This window comes from Oncorhynchus nerka, linkage group LG4, assembly GCF_034236695.1.
Source record: "Oncorhynchus nerka isolate Pitt River linkage group LG4, Oner_Uvic_2.0, whole genome shotgun sequence".
NCBI classification, from domain to species: domain Eukaryota; kingdom Metazoa; phylum Chordata; class Actinopteri; order Salmoniformes; family Salmonidae; genus Oncorhynchus; species Oncorhynchus nerka.
The window spans coordinates 96,567,773-96,586,675 of NC_088399.1; the positions used below are offsets into that span (position 1 = coordinate 96,567,773).

General features: G+C 47.8%; 1 protein-coding gene across 1 annotated transcript; it reads left to right on the plus strand.

Annotated features, from left to right (window-relative positions):
- Nucleotides 1–7,403: 7,403 nt before the first annotated feature.
- Nucleotides 7,404–18,248, plus strand: myclb (MYCL proto-oncogene, bHLH transcription factor b). The gene is made up of 3 exons (XM_029654399.2): nucleotides 7,404–7,876; nucleotides 8,441–9,147; nucleotides 14,264–18,248. Exons 2-3 carry the CDS (start codon nucleotides 8,502–8,504, stop codon nucleotides 15,040–15,042), a joined length of 1,425 nt encoding a protein of 474 aa, XP_029510259.1. The 5' UTR covers nucleotides 7,404–7,876; nucleotides 8,441–8,501; the 3' UTR covers nucleotides 15,043–18,248.
- Nucleotides 18,249–18,903: the final 655 nt, after the last annotated feature.

The following is an 18,903-nucleotide window of genomic DNA, read 5'->3' on the forward strand; positions in this document are numbered from 1 at the left end:
CCTCAGTCAGCCCATTATCTACTGGCTCTATCCCCTCAGTCAGCCCATTATCTACTGGCTCTATCCCCCTCAGTCAGCCCATTATCTACTGGCTCTATCCCCCCTCAGTCAGCCCATTATCTACTGGCTCATTATCTTCTGGCTCTATCCCCCTCAGTCAGCCCATTATCTACTGGCTCTATCCCCCTCAGTCAGCCCATTATCTACTGGCTCTATCCCCCCTCAGTCAGACCATTATCTACTGGCTCTATCCCCCTCAGTCAGCCCATTATCTACTGGCTCTATCCCCTCAGTCAGCCCATTATCTACTGGCTCTATCCCCCTCAGTCAGCCCATTATCTACTGGCTCTATCCCCCTCAGTCAGCCCATTATCTACTGGCTCTATCCCCTCAGTCAGCCCATTATCTACTGGCTCTATCCCCCTCAGTCAGCCCATTATCTACTGGCTCATTATCTACTGGCTCTATCCCCTCAGTCAGCCCATTATCTACTGGCTCTATCCCCCTCAGTCAGCCCATTATCTACTGGCTCTATCCCCTCAGTCAGCCCATTATCTACTGGCTCTATCCCCCTCAGTCAGCCCATTATCTACTGGCTCTATCCCCCTCAGTCAGCCCATTATCTACTGGCTCTATCCCCCTCAGTCAGCCCATTATCTACTGGCTCTATCCCCCTCAGTCAGCCCATTATCTACTGGCTCTATCCCCCTCAGTCAGCCCATTATCTACTGGCTCTATTAGCCCATCTACTGGCTCTATCCCCCTCAGTCAGCCCATTATCTACTGGCTCCCCCAGTCAGCCCATTATCTACTGGCTCTATCCCCCCTCAGTCAGCCCATTATCTACTGGCTCTATCCCCCCTCAGTCAGCCCATTATCTACTGGCTCTATCCCCTCTCAATCAGTCCATTATCTACTGGCTCTATCCCCTCTCAGTCAGTCCATTATCTACTGGCTCTATCCCCCTCAGTCAGCCTATTATCTACTGGCTCTATCCCCCTCAGTCAGCCCATTATCTACTGGCTCTATCCCCCTCAGTCAGCCCATTATCTACTGGCTCTATCCCCCTCAGTCAGCCCATTATCTACTGGCTCATTATCTACTGGCTCTATCCCCCCTCAGTCAGCCCATTATCTACTGGCTCATTATCTACTGGCTCTATCCCCCTCAGTCAGCCCATTATCTACTGGCTCTATCCCCTCAGTCAGCCCATTATCTACTGGCTCTATCCCCTCAGTCAGCCCATTATCTACTGGCTCATTATCTACTGGCTCTATCCCCCTCAGTCAGCCCATTATCTACTGGCTCATTATCTACTGACTCTATCCCCTCTCAGTCAGCCCATTATCTACTGGCTCTATCCCCCTCAGTCAGCCCATTATCTACTGGCTCTATCCCCCTCAGTCAGCCCATTATCTACTGGCTCTATCCCCCTCAGTCAGCCCATTATCTACTGGCTCTATCCCCCCTCAGTCAGCCCATTACCTACTGGCTCTATCCCCCTCAGTCAGCCCATTATCTACTGGCTCATTATCTACTGGCTCTATCCCCCTCAGTCAGCCCATTATCTACTGGCTCTATCCCCCTCAGTCAGCCCATTATCTACTGGCTCTATCCCCCTCAGTCAGCCCATTATCTACTGGCTCATTATCTACTGGCTCTATCCCCCCTCAGTCAGCCCATTATCTACTGGCTCATTATCTACTGGCTCTATCCCCCTCAGTCAGCCCATTATCTACTGGCTCTATCCCCCTCAGTCAGCCCATTATCTACTGGCTCTATCCCCCTCAGTCAGCCCATTATCTACTGGCTCTATCCCCTCAGTCAGCCCATTATCTACTGGCTCTATCCCCCTCAGTCAGCCCATTATCTGGGCTCTATCCCCCTCAGTCAGCCCATTATCTACTGGCTCTATCCCCTCAGTCAGCCCATTATCTACTGGCTCTATCCCCCTCAGTCAGCCCATTATCTACTGGCTCTATCCCCTCAGTCAGCCCATTACCTACTGGCTCTATCCCCTCAGTCAGCCCATTATCTACTGGCTCATTATCTACTGGCTCTATCCCCTCAGTCAGCCCATTATCTACTGGCTCTATCCCCCTCAGTCAGCCCATTATCTACTGGCTCTATCCCCCTCAGTCAGCCCATTATCTACTGGCTCATTATCTACTGGCTCTATCCCCCTCAGTCAGCCCATTATCTACTGGCTCATTATCTACTGGCTCTATCCCCCTCAGTCAGCCCATTATCTACTGGCTCTATCCCCCTCAGTCAGCCCATTATCTACTGGCTCTATCCCCCTCAGTCAGCCCATTATCTACTGGCTCTATCCCCCTCAGTCAGCCCATTATCTACTGGCTCTATCCCCCTCAGTCAGCCCATTATCTACTGGCTCTATCCCCCTCAGTCAGCCCATTATCTACTGGCTCTATCCCCCTCAGTCAGCCCATTATCTACTGGCTCTATCCCCCTCAGTCAGCCCATTATCTACTGGCTCTATCCCCCTCAGTCAGCCCATTATCTACTGGCTCTATCCCCCTCAGTCAGCCCATTATCTACTGGCTCTATCCCCTCAGTCAGCCCATTATCTACTGGCTCATTATCTACTGGCTCTATCCCCTCAGTCAGCCCATTATCTACTGGCTCTATCCCCCATCAGTCAGCCCATTATCTACTGGCTCTATCCCCCTCAGTCAGCCCATTATCTACTGGCTCTATCCCCCTCAGTCAGCCCATTATCTACTGGCTCTATCCCCTCAGTCAGCCCATTATCTACTGGCTCTATCCCCTCAGTCAGCCCATTATCTACTGGCTCTATCCCCCTCAGTCAGCCCATTATCTATCCCCCTCAGTCAGCCCATTATCTACTGACTATCCCCTCAGTCAGCCCATTATCTACTGGCTCTATCCCCTCAGTCAGCCCATTATCTACTGGCTCTATCCCCCTCAGTCAGCCCATTATCTACTGGCTCTATCCCCCTCTCAGTCAGTCCATTATCTACTGGCTCTATCCCCTCTCAGTCAGTCCATTATCTACTGGCTCTATCCCCCTCAGTCAGCCTATTATCTACTGGCTCTATCCCCTCAGTCAGCCCATTATCTACTGGCTCTATCCCCTCAGTCAGCCCATTATCTACTGGCTCTATCCCCCTCAGTCAGCCCATTATCTACTGGCTCATTATCTACTGGCTCTATCCCCCCTCAGTCAGCCCATTATCTACTGGCTCATTATCTACTGGCTCTATCCCCCTCAGTCAGCCCATTATCTACTGGCTCTATCCCCCTCAGTCAGCCCATTATCTACTGGCTCTATCCCCCTCAGTCAGCCCATTATCTACTGGCTCATTATCTACTGGCTCTATCCCCCTCAGTCAGCCCATTATCTACTGGCTCATTATCTACTGACTCTATCCCCTCAGTCAGCCCATTATCTACTGGCTCTATCCCCCTCAGTCAGCCCATTATCTACTGGCTCTATCCCCTCAGTCAGCCCATTATCTACTGGCTCTATCCCCCTCAGTCAGCCCATTATCTACTGGCTCTATCCCCCTCAGTCAGCCCATTACCTACTGGCTCTATCCCCTCAGTCAGCCCATTATCTACTGGCTCATTATCTACTGGCTCTATCCCCCTCAGTCAGCCCATTATCTACTGGCTCTATCCCCCTCAGTCAGCCCATTATCTACTGGCTCTATCCCCCTCAGTCAGCCCATCTATCTACTGGCTCATTATCTACTGGCTCTATCCCCCTCAGTCAGCCCATTATCTACTGGCTCATTATCTACTGGCTCTATCCCCCTCAGTCAGCCCATTATCTACTGGCTCTATCCCCCTCAGTCAGCCCATTATCTACTGGCTCTATCCCCTCAGTCAGCCCATTATCTACTGGCTCTATCCCCTCAGTCAGCCCATTATCTACTGGCTCTATCCCCCTCAGTCAGCCCATTATCTACTGGCTCTATCCCCCTCAGTCAGCCCATTATCTACTGGCTCTATCCCCCCTCAGTCAGCCCATTATCTACTGGCTCTATCCCCCTCAGTCAGCCCATTATCTACTGGCTCTATCCCCCCTCAGTCAGCCCATTATCTACTGGCTCTATCCCCCCTCAGTCAGCCCATTATCTACTGGCTCATTATCTACTGGCTCTATCCCCCCTCAGTCAGCCCATTATCTACTGGCTCTCCCCCTCAGTCCCCCCCCTCAGTCAGCCCATTATCTACTGGCTCTATCCCCCTCAGTCAGCCCATTATCTACTGGCTCATTATCTACTGGCTCTATCTATCAGTCATCCCATCAGTCAGCCCATTATCTACTGGCTCTATTATCTTACTGGCTCTATCCCCCTCAGTCAGCCCATTATCTACTGGCTCTATCCCCTCAGTCAGCCCATTATCTACTGGCTCTATCCCCCTCAGTCAGCCCATTATCTACTGGCTCTATCCCCCTCAGTCAGCCCATTATCTACTGGCTCTATCCCCCTCAGTCAGCCCATTATCTACTGGCTCTATCCCCCTCAGTCAGCCCATTATCTACTGGCTCTATCCCCCTCAGTCAGCCCATTATCTACTGGCTCTATCCCCCTCAGTCAGCCCATTATCTACTGGCTCTATCCCCCTCAGTCAGCCTCATTATCTACTGGCCCCCCAGTCATCCCAGTCAGCCCATTATCTACTGGCTCTATCCCCCTCAGTCAGCCCATTATCTACTGGCTCATCCCCCTCAGTCAGCCCATTATCTACTGGCTCTATCCCCCTCAGTCAGCCCATTATCTACTGGCTCTATCCCCCTCAGTCAGCCATTATCTACTGGCTCTATCCCCCTCAGTCAGCCCATTATCTACTGGCTCTATCCCCTCAGTCAGCCCATTATCTACTGGCTCTATCCCCCTCAGGCTCCCCCTCAGCCCATTATCTACTGGCTCTATCCCCCTCAGTCAGCCCATTATCTACTGGCTCTATCCCCCTCAGTCAGCCCATTATCTACTGGCTCTATCCCCCTCAGTCAGCCCATTATCTACTGGCTCTATCCCCCTCAGTCAGCCCATTATCTACTGGCTCTATCCCCTCAGTCAGCCCATTATCTACTGGCTCTATCCCCCTCAGTCAGCCCATTATCTACTGGCTCTATCCCCCTCAGTCAGCCCATTATCTACTGGCTCTATCCCCCTCAGTCAGCCCATTATCTACTGGCTCATTATCTACTGGCTCTATCCCCCTCAGTCAGCCCATTATCTACTGGCTCTATCCCCCTCAGTCAGCCCATTATCTACTGGCTCTATCCCCTCAGTCAGCCCATTATCTACTGGCTCTATCCCCTCAGTCAGCCCATTATCTACTGGCTCTATCCCCCTCAGTCAGCCCATTATCTACTGGCTCATTATCTACTGGCTCTATCCCCCTCAGTCAGCTCATTATCTACTGGCTCATTATCTACTGGCTCTATCCCCCAGTCAGCCCATTATCTACTGGCTCTATCCCCTCAGTCAGCCCATATCTACTGGCTCTATCCCCCTCAGTCAGCCCATTATCTACTGGCTCTATCCCCTCAGTCAGCCCATTATCTACTGGCTCTATCCCCCTCAGTCAGCCCATTATCTACTGGCTCATTATCTACTGGCTCTATCCCCTCAGTCAGCCCATTATCTACTGGCTCTATCCCCCTCAGTCAGCCCATTATCTACTGGCTCTATCCCCTCAGTCAGCCCATTATCTACTGGCTCTATCCCCCTCAGTCAGCCCATTATCTACTGGCTCATTATCTACTGGCTCTATCCCCCTCAGTCAGCCCATTATCTACTGGCTCATTATCTATCCCCTCAGTCAGCCCATTATCTACTGGCTCTATCCCCCTCAGTCAGCCCATTATCTACTGGCTCATTATCTACTGGCTCTATCCCCCTCAGTCAGCCCATTATCTACTGGCTCATTATCTACTGGCTCTATCCCCCTCAGTCAGCCCATTATCTACTGGCTCTATCCCCCTCAGTCAGCCCATTATCTATCTGGCTCTATCCCCCTCAGTCAGCCCATTATCTACTGGCTCTATCCCCCTCAGTCAGCCCATTATCTACTGGCTCTATCCCCCTCAGTCAGCCCATTATCTACTGGCTCTATCCCCCTCAGTCAGCCCATTATCTACTGGCTCTATCCCCCTCAGTCAGCCCATTATCTACTGGCTCTATCCCCCTCAGGCCCATTATCCCCTCAGTCAGCCCATTATCTACTGGCTCTCTATCCCCCAGTCAGCCCATTATCTACTGGCTCTATCCCCTCAGTCAGCCCATTATCTACTGGCTCTATCCCCCTCAGTCAGCCCATTATCTACTGGCTCTATCCCCCTCAGTCAGCCCATTATCTACTGGCTCTATCCCCCTCAGTCAGCCCATTATCTACTGGCTCTATCCCCCTCAGTCAGCCCATTATCTACTGGCTCTATCCCCCTCAGTCAGCCCATTATCTACTGGCTCTATCCCCCTCAGTCAGCCCATTATCCCCCTCAGTCAGCCCATTATCTACTGGCTCTATCCAGTCAGCCCATTATCTAGGCTCTATCCCCTCAGTCATTATCTACTGGCTCTATCCCCCTCAGTCAGCCCATTATCTACTGGCTCTATCCCCCTCAGTCAGCCCATTATCTACTGGCTCTATCCCCCTCAGTCAGCCCATTATCTACTGGCTCTATATATATATTGAGTTTATATTGTTGTTCCGTATATAATACACTCATTACTGATTCACATTCCACAATAGCCTTCCAAGTATGATTTTAGGTGTAGAGAAGTACCAGTATCTGCCTGTTTCTCCATGCATGTGTGTTTTTGTCTGTTTGTGAGTCGACACCAGCTGTGTGTGTGTGTGTTGTGTGTTTGTCCGTCAGCAGCTGTTGATCAGATGTACTTGGCCTAGCAGAGCGCTGGCTTTGCTTCCCTATCGACTGAGAGACAGTGAGGGGTCTTTCACATCACAACGTTGATAATGATTACAAAGATATAGGAAGCAGGTTAGGACATCAGACACCACAGCCATATGTCCGGCACAACACACACACCACACACACACACACACACACCACACACACCACACACACACACACACACATACACACACACACACACCACACACACACACATACACACTCACACACACACACACACACACACACTTGTATTATTGCAACATATGCAAAGCCCTACCCTTGTTTAAATGAAATGCCGCCCATGTCATGGTTAGAATAATGTCTGTGTTATAACGAACTACCTGTTGTCCAATCAGGTCCCGTTAGGCATTTTTAACGGTCTTGGAAAAGGACTCCTGGAAATGATTCTGTCCCTTTAACCGGTAGGCGGAGCCTCCTTACTGTCGTCCCGCCTCTTATGTAAATCTCAGCCTCTCCTTCTTCCCGTGATATAGCGCAGCAGTCGGTTTGTATCCATAGACAACTCTATCCTATCCAAGTCAAGGTTTGTGGGAGGTTTAAACCTACTAGTCTACTTTCTAATGCCGTTTTGGTGAGCTTTCAACTGGAAGCAACAGCTAATTATAGCGAGAGTAGTTTACTGCAAGAAGCTTCAGTTTCGCGGTGTTGGTCGGGCTACTCATAGGAATTAACGAAGAAGACGCAAGACGCTCCTTAGATTTCACCAACGCATAAAGGAGAACATCTTTATTTTTCCTTGCCTGAAAGGAAGACTTGTATTTGTAGACTAACGCCTACTAATAGAAGACGGCCTCCATCGCAGTGTTTCGGGAAGTTTGGGTTGTAAATACGCCTGTGGGTCATTTATTTCGGCTAAGATTTACCAGTGGGATTGGAGTGTATTTCCTCTCTTGCTTTTCAATGCTTTGTGAGAACGGGTGGTCGTCTACAGTAAAAAGGGTGAGTGTTGCTCTGAAGACGTTTTCAAACTTTTTTTATTGCGCTATTTGGGCATTTTTTGATTTGGCCACAATTTTAAAAGGGCGGGGGGTTTATGCTAGTAGCCCCCAAAATAAACAGACTGGATGATGTATTTCACCGGTGTAGTTGGCAACGTTGTATTCGGTAACGCAACTATGTCGGGACACGGAGTTCTTTAGTTCTGTGTTCACTGTTGCGAGGCGATGGTGGTAACAATCATTTGCGAGGTTGTTGTAGCCTGTTATTTTTTTTCCCTTCAGTGTAGTTATTAGTGGGTATTCACGGGGTGATTTGGGTTCAATATAATTACTGAATCTAGAACCAAATAGCCATTTCAACACTTTTCAAGGATGCACAAGTCACTTGTGTTTTTAATGATAAATCGTGATAACCCACATTTCCTTAACCACTAGATATTGACAGAAGTGAAATGGCCAGAAACACAACAGTTGTGATTAACACATTATTCTGTTATGATACAAGTGCAACGTGCTAGACTGATTCCCAGTACTCTCTCCCCTTTCTCTCTCTCTGTGTCCCCAGTAAGGCTATTGATAACGGAGATAAGTGAAGAGTGCGCTCCCACGCCTGCCCTGACCTCTAGATGCCGGGCATAAACTCCACCACCGCCCCTCACTATGAGTCCGGCTGGGAGATGGAGTACGACCACTATCAACATTACTTCTACGACGACCACGATCCGGATGAGGATTTCTTTAAATCCACTGCGCCCAGCGAGGACATTTGGAAGAAATTTGAGCTAGTACCGACCCCGCCCATGTCCCCTACCCGGACTTTAGAGGGGGCAGCCGGGGTCGGGATGGTCTACCCTTCGCTGGGGGACAAACTCGAGTGGGTGTCCCAGTTTTTGGGTCAAGAGGACGACCAGGATGTGCCGTGTAAATTCAGTTCCGCCGACGAGGCTTTGGGGAACCTGAGCTCCATTATCATCCAGGACTGCATGTGGAGCAGCTTCTCAGCGGGCAAACAGCTAGAGAAAGTTATCGGGGAGCGACATGCTTCCTGTCCCGGGTCGGGGTCGACCAAACCGGCCCTGCAGCAGGTGGGAGCTGGCATCAACACCACCGGGAGGGCGCAGTGTGTGACGATACCCATGGACGCTCCGGTTCTAGGTAGCTTGGCAACGGATTGCGTGGACCCGGGTGCTGTTCTCACCTTCCCCCTGGCCGGGGGAGCGTTCAAGAAACCTGCGGTGTCGTCCGGTTCGGAATCCCCCACAGACTCATCAGGTAAGTTACAAGTTCAACGTTAATCTGACTATATGAAGGTCCTTTTACTGTCGTGTGTCTGGAACTCTGGATGCTGACAATTTGCTATAGTTATCATACTGGCCAATAAGCAACAACTTGGTCTCAGAGCATTTCATATTATTTCGTACGTAAATCTGCGAACACTCCTTTAGTATGATATGTTATGCTTCGTGTGATATGTTTTCATTTGTGAATTTCCATCACCCATTTCATATATGTTATGAATGACAATTCTAATATGTTACAAATTTGCAAATATGATATGAATTTTAGTTAGGTGGCTAAAGTTAGCTAGGCTGTTTTTGAGAATAGTTAAGAACAAATTCTTATTTTACAATGACAGCCTACAGGGTAACAGTGGGTTAACTGCCTTGTTCAGGGGGCAAAACAACATATTTTTACCTTGTCAGCTCCGGGATTCGATCCAGCAACCTTTCGGTTATTAGTCCAATGCTCTAACCGCTAGGCTACCTGCCTTTAACCGCTAAGCTACCTGTCCCTAACCGCTAAGCTACCTGTCCCTAACCGCTAAGCTACCTGTCCCTAACCGCTAGGCTACCTGCCCCTAACCGCTAGGCTACCTGCCCCTAACCGCTAGGCTACCTGCCCCTAACCGCTAGGCTACCTGCCCCTAACCGCTAGGCTACCTGTCCCTAACCGCTAGGCTACCTGCCCCTAACCGCTAGGCTACCTGCCTCTAACCGCTAGGCTACCTGCCTCTAACCGCTAGGCTACCTGCCTCTAACCGCTAGGCTACCTGCCTCTAACCTCTACCTTCCTCTAACCACTAGGCTACCTGCCTCTAACCGCTAGGCTACCTGCCTTTAACCGCTAAGCTACCTGTCCCTAACCGCTAAGCTACCTGTCCCTAACCGCTAAGCTACCTGTCCCTAACCGCTAGGCTACCTGCCCCTAACCGCTAGGCTACCTGCCCCTAACCGCTCTAACCACTTCCTCTACTACCTGCCCCTAACCGCTAGGCTACCTGCCCCTAACCGCTAGGCTACCTGTCCCTAACCGCTAGGCTACCTGCCCCTAACCGCTAGGCTACCTGCCCCTAACCGCTAGGCTACCTGCCTCTAACCGCTAGGCTACCTGCCTCTAACCGCTAGGCTACCTGCCCCTAACCACTAGGCTAGCTGTCTCTAACCACGCGGCTAGCTGTCTCTAACCACTCGACTACCTGCCTCTAACCACTAGGCTACCTGCCTCTAACCACTAGGCTACCTGCCTCTAACCACTAGGCTACCTGCCTCTAACCACTCGACTACCTGCCCCTAACCACTCGACTACCTGCCCCTAACCACTCGACTACCTGCCTCTAACCACTCGACTACCTGCCTCTAACCACTCGTCTACCTGCCTCCACCTCTTGCTATGTGTGACTATGTTTCATAAATATGCATGATATGCTAATTTCTTTATTTTCCTTTAAAGCTGCAACTTGTAACTTTTTAGAACCAAATTTACATAAATGTGTTATAGATCTGTTATTCTCATTGTGAAGAAGTTTAAGAAGCAGGTAGATATGTGCTATTTCTATGCATTCCAAGTTTAGTTTAGTTTCTTTAACATTTGGTTTTGTACACCGGCTTCAAAACAGCTGAAAATACAATATTTTTGGTTGTGGAAAATACATTTTCACAGCGGTTTAGATGGTATAATGATTCTCTACACTATACTTCCTTGTTTTTTATTTCCTATCCCCTATATAGTGCACTACTTTAGACCAGAGCCCTATCCCCTATATAGTGCACTACTTTTGACCAGAACCCTATGGAACCCTATTCCCTATATATAGTGCACTACTTTTGACCAGAGCCCTATGGAACCCTATTCCCTATATAGTGCACAACTTTAGACCAGAGCCCTATGGAACCCTATTCCCTATATAGTGCACAACTTTAGACCGGAGCCCTATGGAACCCTATTCCCTATATAGTGCACAACTTTAGACCAGAGCTCTATGGAACCCTATTCCCTATATAGTGCACAACTTTAGACCAGAGCCCTATGGAACCCTATTCCCTATATAGTGCACTACTTTAGGGAATAGGGTTCTATAGGGCTCTGGTCTAAAGTAGTGCACTATGTAGGGACTAGGGTTCCATTTGGGAAACAACCAGAGAGCATTAGTACTACTACCACTGGCTCCACTGGTCAGTGAGTTGGAGCTGAAATTAGATGTCTATGATGTTAAATGAAGGCCCAGTGTTGAACATCCACATTTTGACACAAGGCTATGATATATTTCTACATATTGGAATAGCCGAAGTTGTTACAGCCAAACAATATCTCAAAGATGTATTCTTTGTATAGTGAATGGCTGTAGTGAACTGGTTACAGCACGTGGCTTCAATGCTCGGCCTTGTTGCAAATTGAATGATTGTGGGGGGGGAGAAACTCTGATAAAACCAGTGATTTTGCTCGGAGACTGAGGTCCCTTGTTATTACTCAGAATGTGAGAACACTAGCCACATATCATTATGCCCCGCCCCCCCTCCTCCTCCCACCACGTGACTGAAATGAATAACCTGAGAGAGGGACTTTCCACTGGGCATGAGGTAGGCACTGATCGTGTGTCATACCCATTTCAGGTCATAGGATGTCATACTAATTTGGGCTTTTCATCTAGTAGAATTGAGGAAGAGACACAGGACCCACTTGTGTTTGACAACAGCTGATAATCAGATATGGCGACGCCTTGTACCAAAATAAACCAATGGCGGAATCGACTCAATTGTGCATTAGATGACGCCTTATCATGAATGAGCCTAGTATGGGGTGGATTAGATTTTACTGAACAGTATATTCAAAATAGTACCCAGTACGAGTAGTACCCAGTATGTAGTATCCAGTAAGTAGTATTAGTAGTAGCCAGTATTAGTAGTAGCAGTAGCCAGTATGTAGTACCCAGTATTAGTAGTAGCCAGTATGTAGTACCCAGTAAGTAGTATTAGTAGTAGCCAGTATTAGTAGTAGCCAGTATTAGTAGTAGCAGTAGCCAGTATTAGTAGTAGCCAGTACGAGTAGTACCCAGTATGTAGTTTTAGTGGTAGGCAAGACTTTGACACAGATTTCAGACCTGTGTGATATGACGTTTAGAAGAGGGAGGGGGAGGGGGAGAGGGAGAGTGTGTGAAAGGTTGCTTGGAGTTCACTGTTCCAGAAGCTTTTACCCAGAACTCTGGGGTACGGCCAGCCACAGTGTGTGGATACAGATGCAAGCTTTTCATTTTTTATTTTGTATTATTCTCCCCAATTTCGTAGTATCCAATTGGTAGTTAGTCTCTACTCGTCGCCTCTCGAGTCCGTACTGGAGCTGCAGCGAAGGTCGAGAGCCGTGCGTCCTCCGAAACCCAACAAACTGCTTCTTGACACGATGCCCGCTTAACCCAGAAGCCAGCCGCACCAAAGTGTCGGAGGAAACTCCGTACGACGGTGTCTGAGTGCACGGCCTGCACCACAGGAGACACTAGTGCGCGATGGGACAAGGACATCCGGTGACTGAGCTGGCCACTCCATTATAGACAGAATACCAGCTGACTGCTTCTTCCCTAAATAGTTCTTGCATAGTTTAGAGCTGTGGGTCGTTGTCCTGTTGTAGTAGGAAATTGGCTCCAATTTAAGTGCCATCCACTGGGTATGGCACGGTGTTGCAAAATGGAGTGATAGACTTCCTTCATCAAGATCCCCTTTACCCTGTACTAATCTCCTACTTTACCACCACCAAAGCACCCCCAGACCATCACATTGTCTCCACCATGCTTGACAGACGGCGTCAAGCACTCCTCCAACATCTTTTCATTTTTTCTGTGTCTCATGAATGTTCTTCTTTGTGATCCGAACACCTCAAACTTAGATTAGTCTGTTCATCACACTTTTTCCCAATCTTCCTCTGTCCAGTGTCTGTGTTCTTTTGTCCTTGCTCATCTTAATCCTTTCTTTTTATTGGCCAGTCTGAGATGAGGCTTTTTCTTTGTAACTCTGCCTAGAAGGCCAGCATCCCGGAGTTGCCTCTTCGCTGTCGACGTTGAGACGGGTCTTTTGTGGATACTATTTAATGTGGCTGCCAGTTGAGGACTTGTGAAGTGACTGTTTCTCAAACTAGACACTCTAATGTACTTGTCCTCTTGCTCAGTTGTGTACTGGGGCCTCCCACTCCTCTTTCTATTCTGGTTAGAGCCAGTTTGCTCTGTTCTGTGAAGGGAGTAGTACACAGCGTTGTCCGAGATCTTCAGTTTCTTGGCAATTTCTTGTATGGAATAGCCTTCATTTCTCAGAACAAGAATAGACTCACGAGTTTCAGAAGGTCTTCGTTTCTGGACATTTTGAGCCTGTAATCGAACCCACAAATGCTGATGCTCCAGATACTCAGCTAGTCTAAAGAAGGCCAGATTTATTGCTTCCTTAATCAGCACGACAGGTTTCAGCTGTGCTGACATAATTGCAAAATAGTTTTCTAATGATCAATTAGCCTTTTAAAATGATCACCTTGGATTAGCTAACACAACGTGCCATTGGAACACAGGAGTGATGGTTGCTGATAATGAGCCTCTGTACGCCTGTGTAGATATTCCATAAAAAATCTGCCGTTTTCCAACTACAATAGTAATTTATAACATTAACAATGTCTACACTGTATTTCTGATCAATTTTATGTTATTTTAAATGGACAAAAAAATGTGCCTCTTTCAAAAACAAGGACATTTCTAAGTGACCCTGACCTTTTGACCTTTTGAACGGTTAGTGTGTGTATATAGCCTAATAAGAAACTCATTCTAAAACACAGAAATATTGACCCCCCCCCCCCTTTCTTTTCCCTCCCCAATTTCTTGGTATCCAATTGGTAGTTTTGTCAAATGACTAAACCCTCCCAAGGTCATTTTATACTATTTTAAAATGTTTTTTTTTTAAAATAATTTTTATTTCCTGTTTGTGTTTATTGTGAACATAAAAGGGTCAATAAAGTGATTTTAGAAAGGATCACGTGAATAAACGTCATGCGCATAGTAGTTGATTATCTTCGTTTCAGAAGTTTATCTTTGATTTGTTTGTTTTGCTCTGGTCACTAAACGTCTCTATTGCTTCTCCAGATGATGAATCTAGTGATGATGAGGACGAAGAGGAGATTGATGTGGTGACTGTGGAACACAAGCAGTACAAGCCCCGGCGGCTGGCCAACGGCAGGCTGAACGGGCGGACGCCGGTGACCATCACGGTCGGAGCGGACCCTGTGGACCCGTGTATGAAACACTTCCACATCTCTATCCACCAACAGCAGCATAACTACGCAGCGCCTTCCCCAGACACACACAAACATCCCGAGCCCCCCAGGAAGAGAGTCCGACACGAGCCCCTAAACTCTTCTCATAACTTCTCAAACTCATCTCACCCCAAGCCACACCCAGGCCCCGCCTCAACCAATCAGAACCCTGAGAGCAAACCACCTCACGTCGCAGTGGCAACGACCGGTTCGGAGTCACCTGACGCCAACACACTCATCCTTGCCTCCTCCCCCTCGAACTCTCCCCCATCCTCCTCCCACCGCCACCTCTCCTCCTTGAAGTCCTGCTCCCACCCCTGCAGCCCCCAGTCCTCCGACTGTGAGGACACGGACAAACGCAAGACTCACAACTTCCTGGAACGTAAACGGCGCAATGACCTGCGCTCTCGTTTCCTGGCGCTGCGGGACAACATCCCTGGCTTGGCAGAGTGCCCCAAGACACCCAAGGTGGCCATCCTGACACGTGCCACTGAGTACCTGGCGCAGCTGCATTCTAGCGAGCGCCAGCGGGCACAGGAGAAACGTCAGCTGAAGGCCAGGCAACAGCAGCTACTCCGCAGGTTGGCACAGCTCAAACAATGCCCCTGAACTCACTGACTGGCAGGCTGGCAAAGCTCAAACAACATCCCTGAACTGATTGGCATACTGACTGGCAGCGACCTCTAGTCGACAGAAACCAGGACTCTCATTAACTGGCAGGCTGGCAGGGAGAGAAGCCCAAGTTGTATGCTTTGCTGAACCCTATATTATAAACCAGGACTGAGTCAAAACCAGGGACGGCTCTCAAGCCGATATTATTAAACCAGGACTGAGTCAAAACCAGGGACGGATCTCAAGCCGATATTTTTAAACCAGGACTGAATCAAAACCAGGGACGGATTTGAGAGGATTTTCTTGCTCTCGTTGGCCCAATCCCAAATGGATCCCTGGGCCCCTATTCGTAGGAAAGCGGTTCAAGATCTGCAAGGACAACAACGATCAAGGGAAAGGACATAGTGGGTTTAGTGTTGGGATGGGGTTGTGAACTCCCAGACACACACACACACACACAGGATGAGATTAAGGAGCGAAGACACGAACGGTCACTTTGTGGGATGGGGAAGTGGGTTATAATGTGTTGTTAGAGTTCTGTTGTTTTGCACATTTGCTTCAGAGTGATTGACAGAGCAATCATCTCGTCAGGAAGGACAGTAACCTGATGTCACGTGATCATAGTTTTGTTATTTGGGGGGTGGGGGGGTTCTGGGCTGGCATTTTATCTCTCTGTTATATCTACCAAATGAATAAAGTATGTAAATATTTTTAATGTTAAGTCATGTTTCCCGATTGGATTGATTGATCGATTGATTTGATTGATCGATTGATTTGTTAATGGGAAGTTATCATGCCACGTAGGCGGTGTGAGATCTGATTGATCGATTGGATTGATCGATTGGATTGATTGTATCTGATTGTATGCATTGTGTAAAGAAGATTATGCCTCGCTACAGCAACGACTCAGATGGAGTTGATGTTGACATTGAGAACATCTTGAAAAATAGTCCTTAAACTAAATACATTTTTGATCCACTCTGAAACTCAACAATATCTTTATACTTTCGGTGCCATTTTGAAACCAGTCAGTGACTAATGGATTTTTTTTTTTCTTCTAATGATCAAAATGTTAGCCATTGCAAACAATGGCCGTTCATTTGAAACGGACAGGAAATGGAACATCTGCTTGTCCATGTTAACGTTGCCCCTATAATATTTGCCAACCTTATTTCCTGTTATTGTCTAAGACTGTATGGTGTGTGTGTGTGTGTGTTTGCATGTCTCCTTCTGGGTGTTACATAGGAGTATCCTTCTATAGAGTCCCTAATGAACCAAAACCAGAGCTTTCAGATCAGCCTGTGTTGTGTGTGTGTGTGTGTTACATAGGAGTATCCTTCTATAGAGTCCCTAATGAACCAAAAACAGAGCTTTCAGATTTAATTCTATTTTCTTTCCTGTTTCCTGTCACTGGCTTAACTCAAATTTCAAAATGCTTATTTTTTTGTTGTTGTTAGTAAAAAGGTGAAGTAAATAAACATTCAAATAATAACACGATTGAAACGTTACTTTGATCACACTTGCCACTTTGTGACGCTGTTCTCAATGCCTGTTTTTCTTTACAGTTCTAATTGAGTTTTTTTGTTGATTTGTACAAAAGGTCAGAGTTTTGTACTATATTTTCCTACAGTGTTTTTTGTTGTTGTTGTGAGCTGATGTGGTTGGTATGGCTGTTATGTGCTGCCCCTCACTCTCTCCCTCCCCCCCACTCTCTCTCACCCCCCTCCCGGTCTCTCTCACCCTTCCCTGCTCAAACTAATCACTATCTAGCCAGCACTTTCTAAAATCTCACAATAGGGCACCTAAGAGGATGTAGTTCTTAAAGGCCTTGGCCGGTCGGTGCGTAGCCTGAAGTGAACCCACAGTCTCAGCCCCCCACCCCCCAGGGAACCCACTGTCTCAGCCCCTCCCTCCCTCACCCCTAGTGAACCCACTGTCTCAGCCCCTCCCTCCCTCACCCCCAGTGAACCCACTGTCTCAGCCCCTCCCTCACCCCCAGTGAACCCACTGTCTCAGCCCCTCCCTCCCTCACCCCCAGTGAACCCACTGTCTCAGCCCTATCCTCACCCCCAGTGAACCCACTGTCTCAGCCCTATCCTCCCTCCCTCACCCCCAGTGAACCCACTGTCTCAGCCCCTCAGACTCCCACCAGCTGTATCACAGCATGTTAGTTAACTCTGGGGGTGATTAGTTGAAGCCATAGCAACAGAGAAGCTCTGAAACTACGGTTGCGTGCCAAATGGTTCCCTATATAGTAATCCACTACTGACTAGAACCCTATGGGCCCTAATCCATTTATAGTGCACGCCCCAAGAACTCTATGGGCCCTGGAACAAAAAAAATATTGTACAATGTAGGGAATAGGGTGCCATAGGAGATGAGCACTCATCCTCTAGTGTAACAGACTTGATGATGTATTTTTAATATAACCTACTCAGTGGCCTGTCATCATCCTTGTTACTGAGAGAGAGAGAGAGAGAGAGATCTCAGGATTACCTCGGTAGGAGCTCTGATCTAGGATCAGTTTTGGCATATAGATAAAACAATAATAAGATTAGAAATGGACAGATTCTAGATCAGCACTCCTACTCTCAGATGCGTTGTGGATATGGGCCCAGGGAGCGAGAGGATTAGATTGGGTGGCAACTATTTTTGTTTTGTTTTGGGCAGCCTGGTTTCAGAAGGTGAGCTGCTACTAATGTTAACCCTGAAAGCTTGGATTACTCCCTCTGCCTCCCACAGAGTAGCGAGGGCGAGCGTAGAGCGGAACGATGGAGAGGGTGAGATAGTAGGGGAAAGGGCAGTTGGAAGAGAGAGAGAGAGAGAGACAGAGACAGAGACAGAGAGAGTGTAGGAAGGAAGGGAGGGAGGGAGGGAGAGCAAAACTAGAGTATCTCTTCACTTTCACTACTTTCTTCATCTGTTCCTTCAGCACATACCATCAGTAGCCTGTATTTATCTCTTGTAACGCAAGGTCTATTAGCGCCGCCTCAGGATTGGCTGTAGCCCATTGTAGTTTGGATTTGATTTGTCACTGGTCTCTGTGTGTTAGACACAGTCATTTTGGCAGTGGGCCATACTACACTTCACTCTGGGAATTCTAATATGGTGGCAGGCAGCCTTGTCTCAAGCACTTTGTTTTCAGTACCTCAAGCCTATATGTACAGGGAGAATCAGACCAATGTAATAAATTCAAAACATCACCTCAGTCTCTTCTCTTTTTGTCTAGCCCGTTTTCTTGTTCATATATACTGACAATGACAATATCACAGGAATGTTCTGGAATCATTCACACCACAGGAAGTTGGTGGCATCTTAATTGGGGAGCACAGGCTCAGACTTGTGGGAAGACCTATTTTTCTTGCTAGTGTTTTCCTGAAGTAAGCTTGACTGTTAGTAGGGCACTGGGCTGACTGCTTCACTTTGCAGGGTTGAGGGGAAAACAAGCTATTTTCAGAGGAGGGGTGTGTCCTTGTACTTTAAAATCAACACATGTGCGAGTAAGCAGTGAAAACTACTCCCACTCTTCAATGGCCTTCTCCATGGAAACATCTCGGCCTCATTGCCATAGCAACACGTATCTAAAGTTACTATGACTCTACTCCCCCCAGTTTCTATAGTAACCCTTACAAGATCGATTTGCTGGGAGAAGCCCTCCCCTTTAGTAAAGTAAATCAAGAACAGAAAATACAGCCTATTATTATTGGTATATAAACGACACTACAATGATACAAATGTAGTGTTGTCTTTGTCCACATAACAGCCTAATATGTTTTTTGGATGCAGGCTATTATAAACGGTGAGATACATATTTAGGTTAGTGTACTATTTTTCTATAGTCTTGTGGACCAAAATACC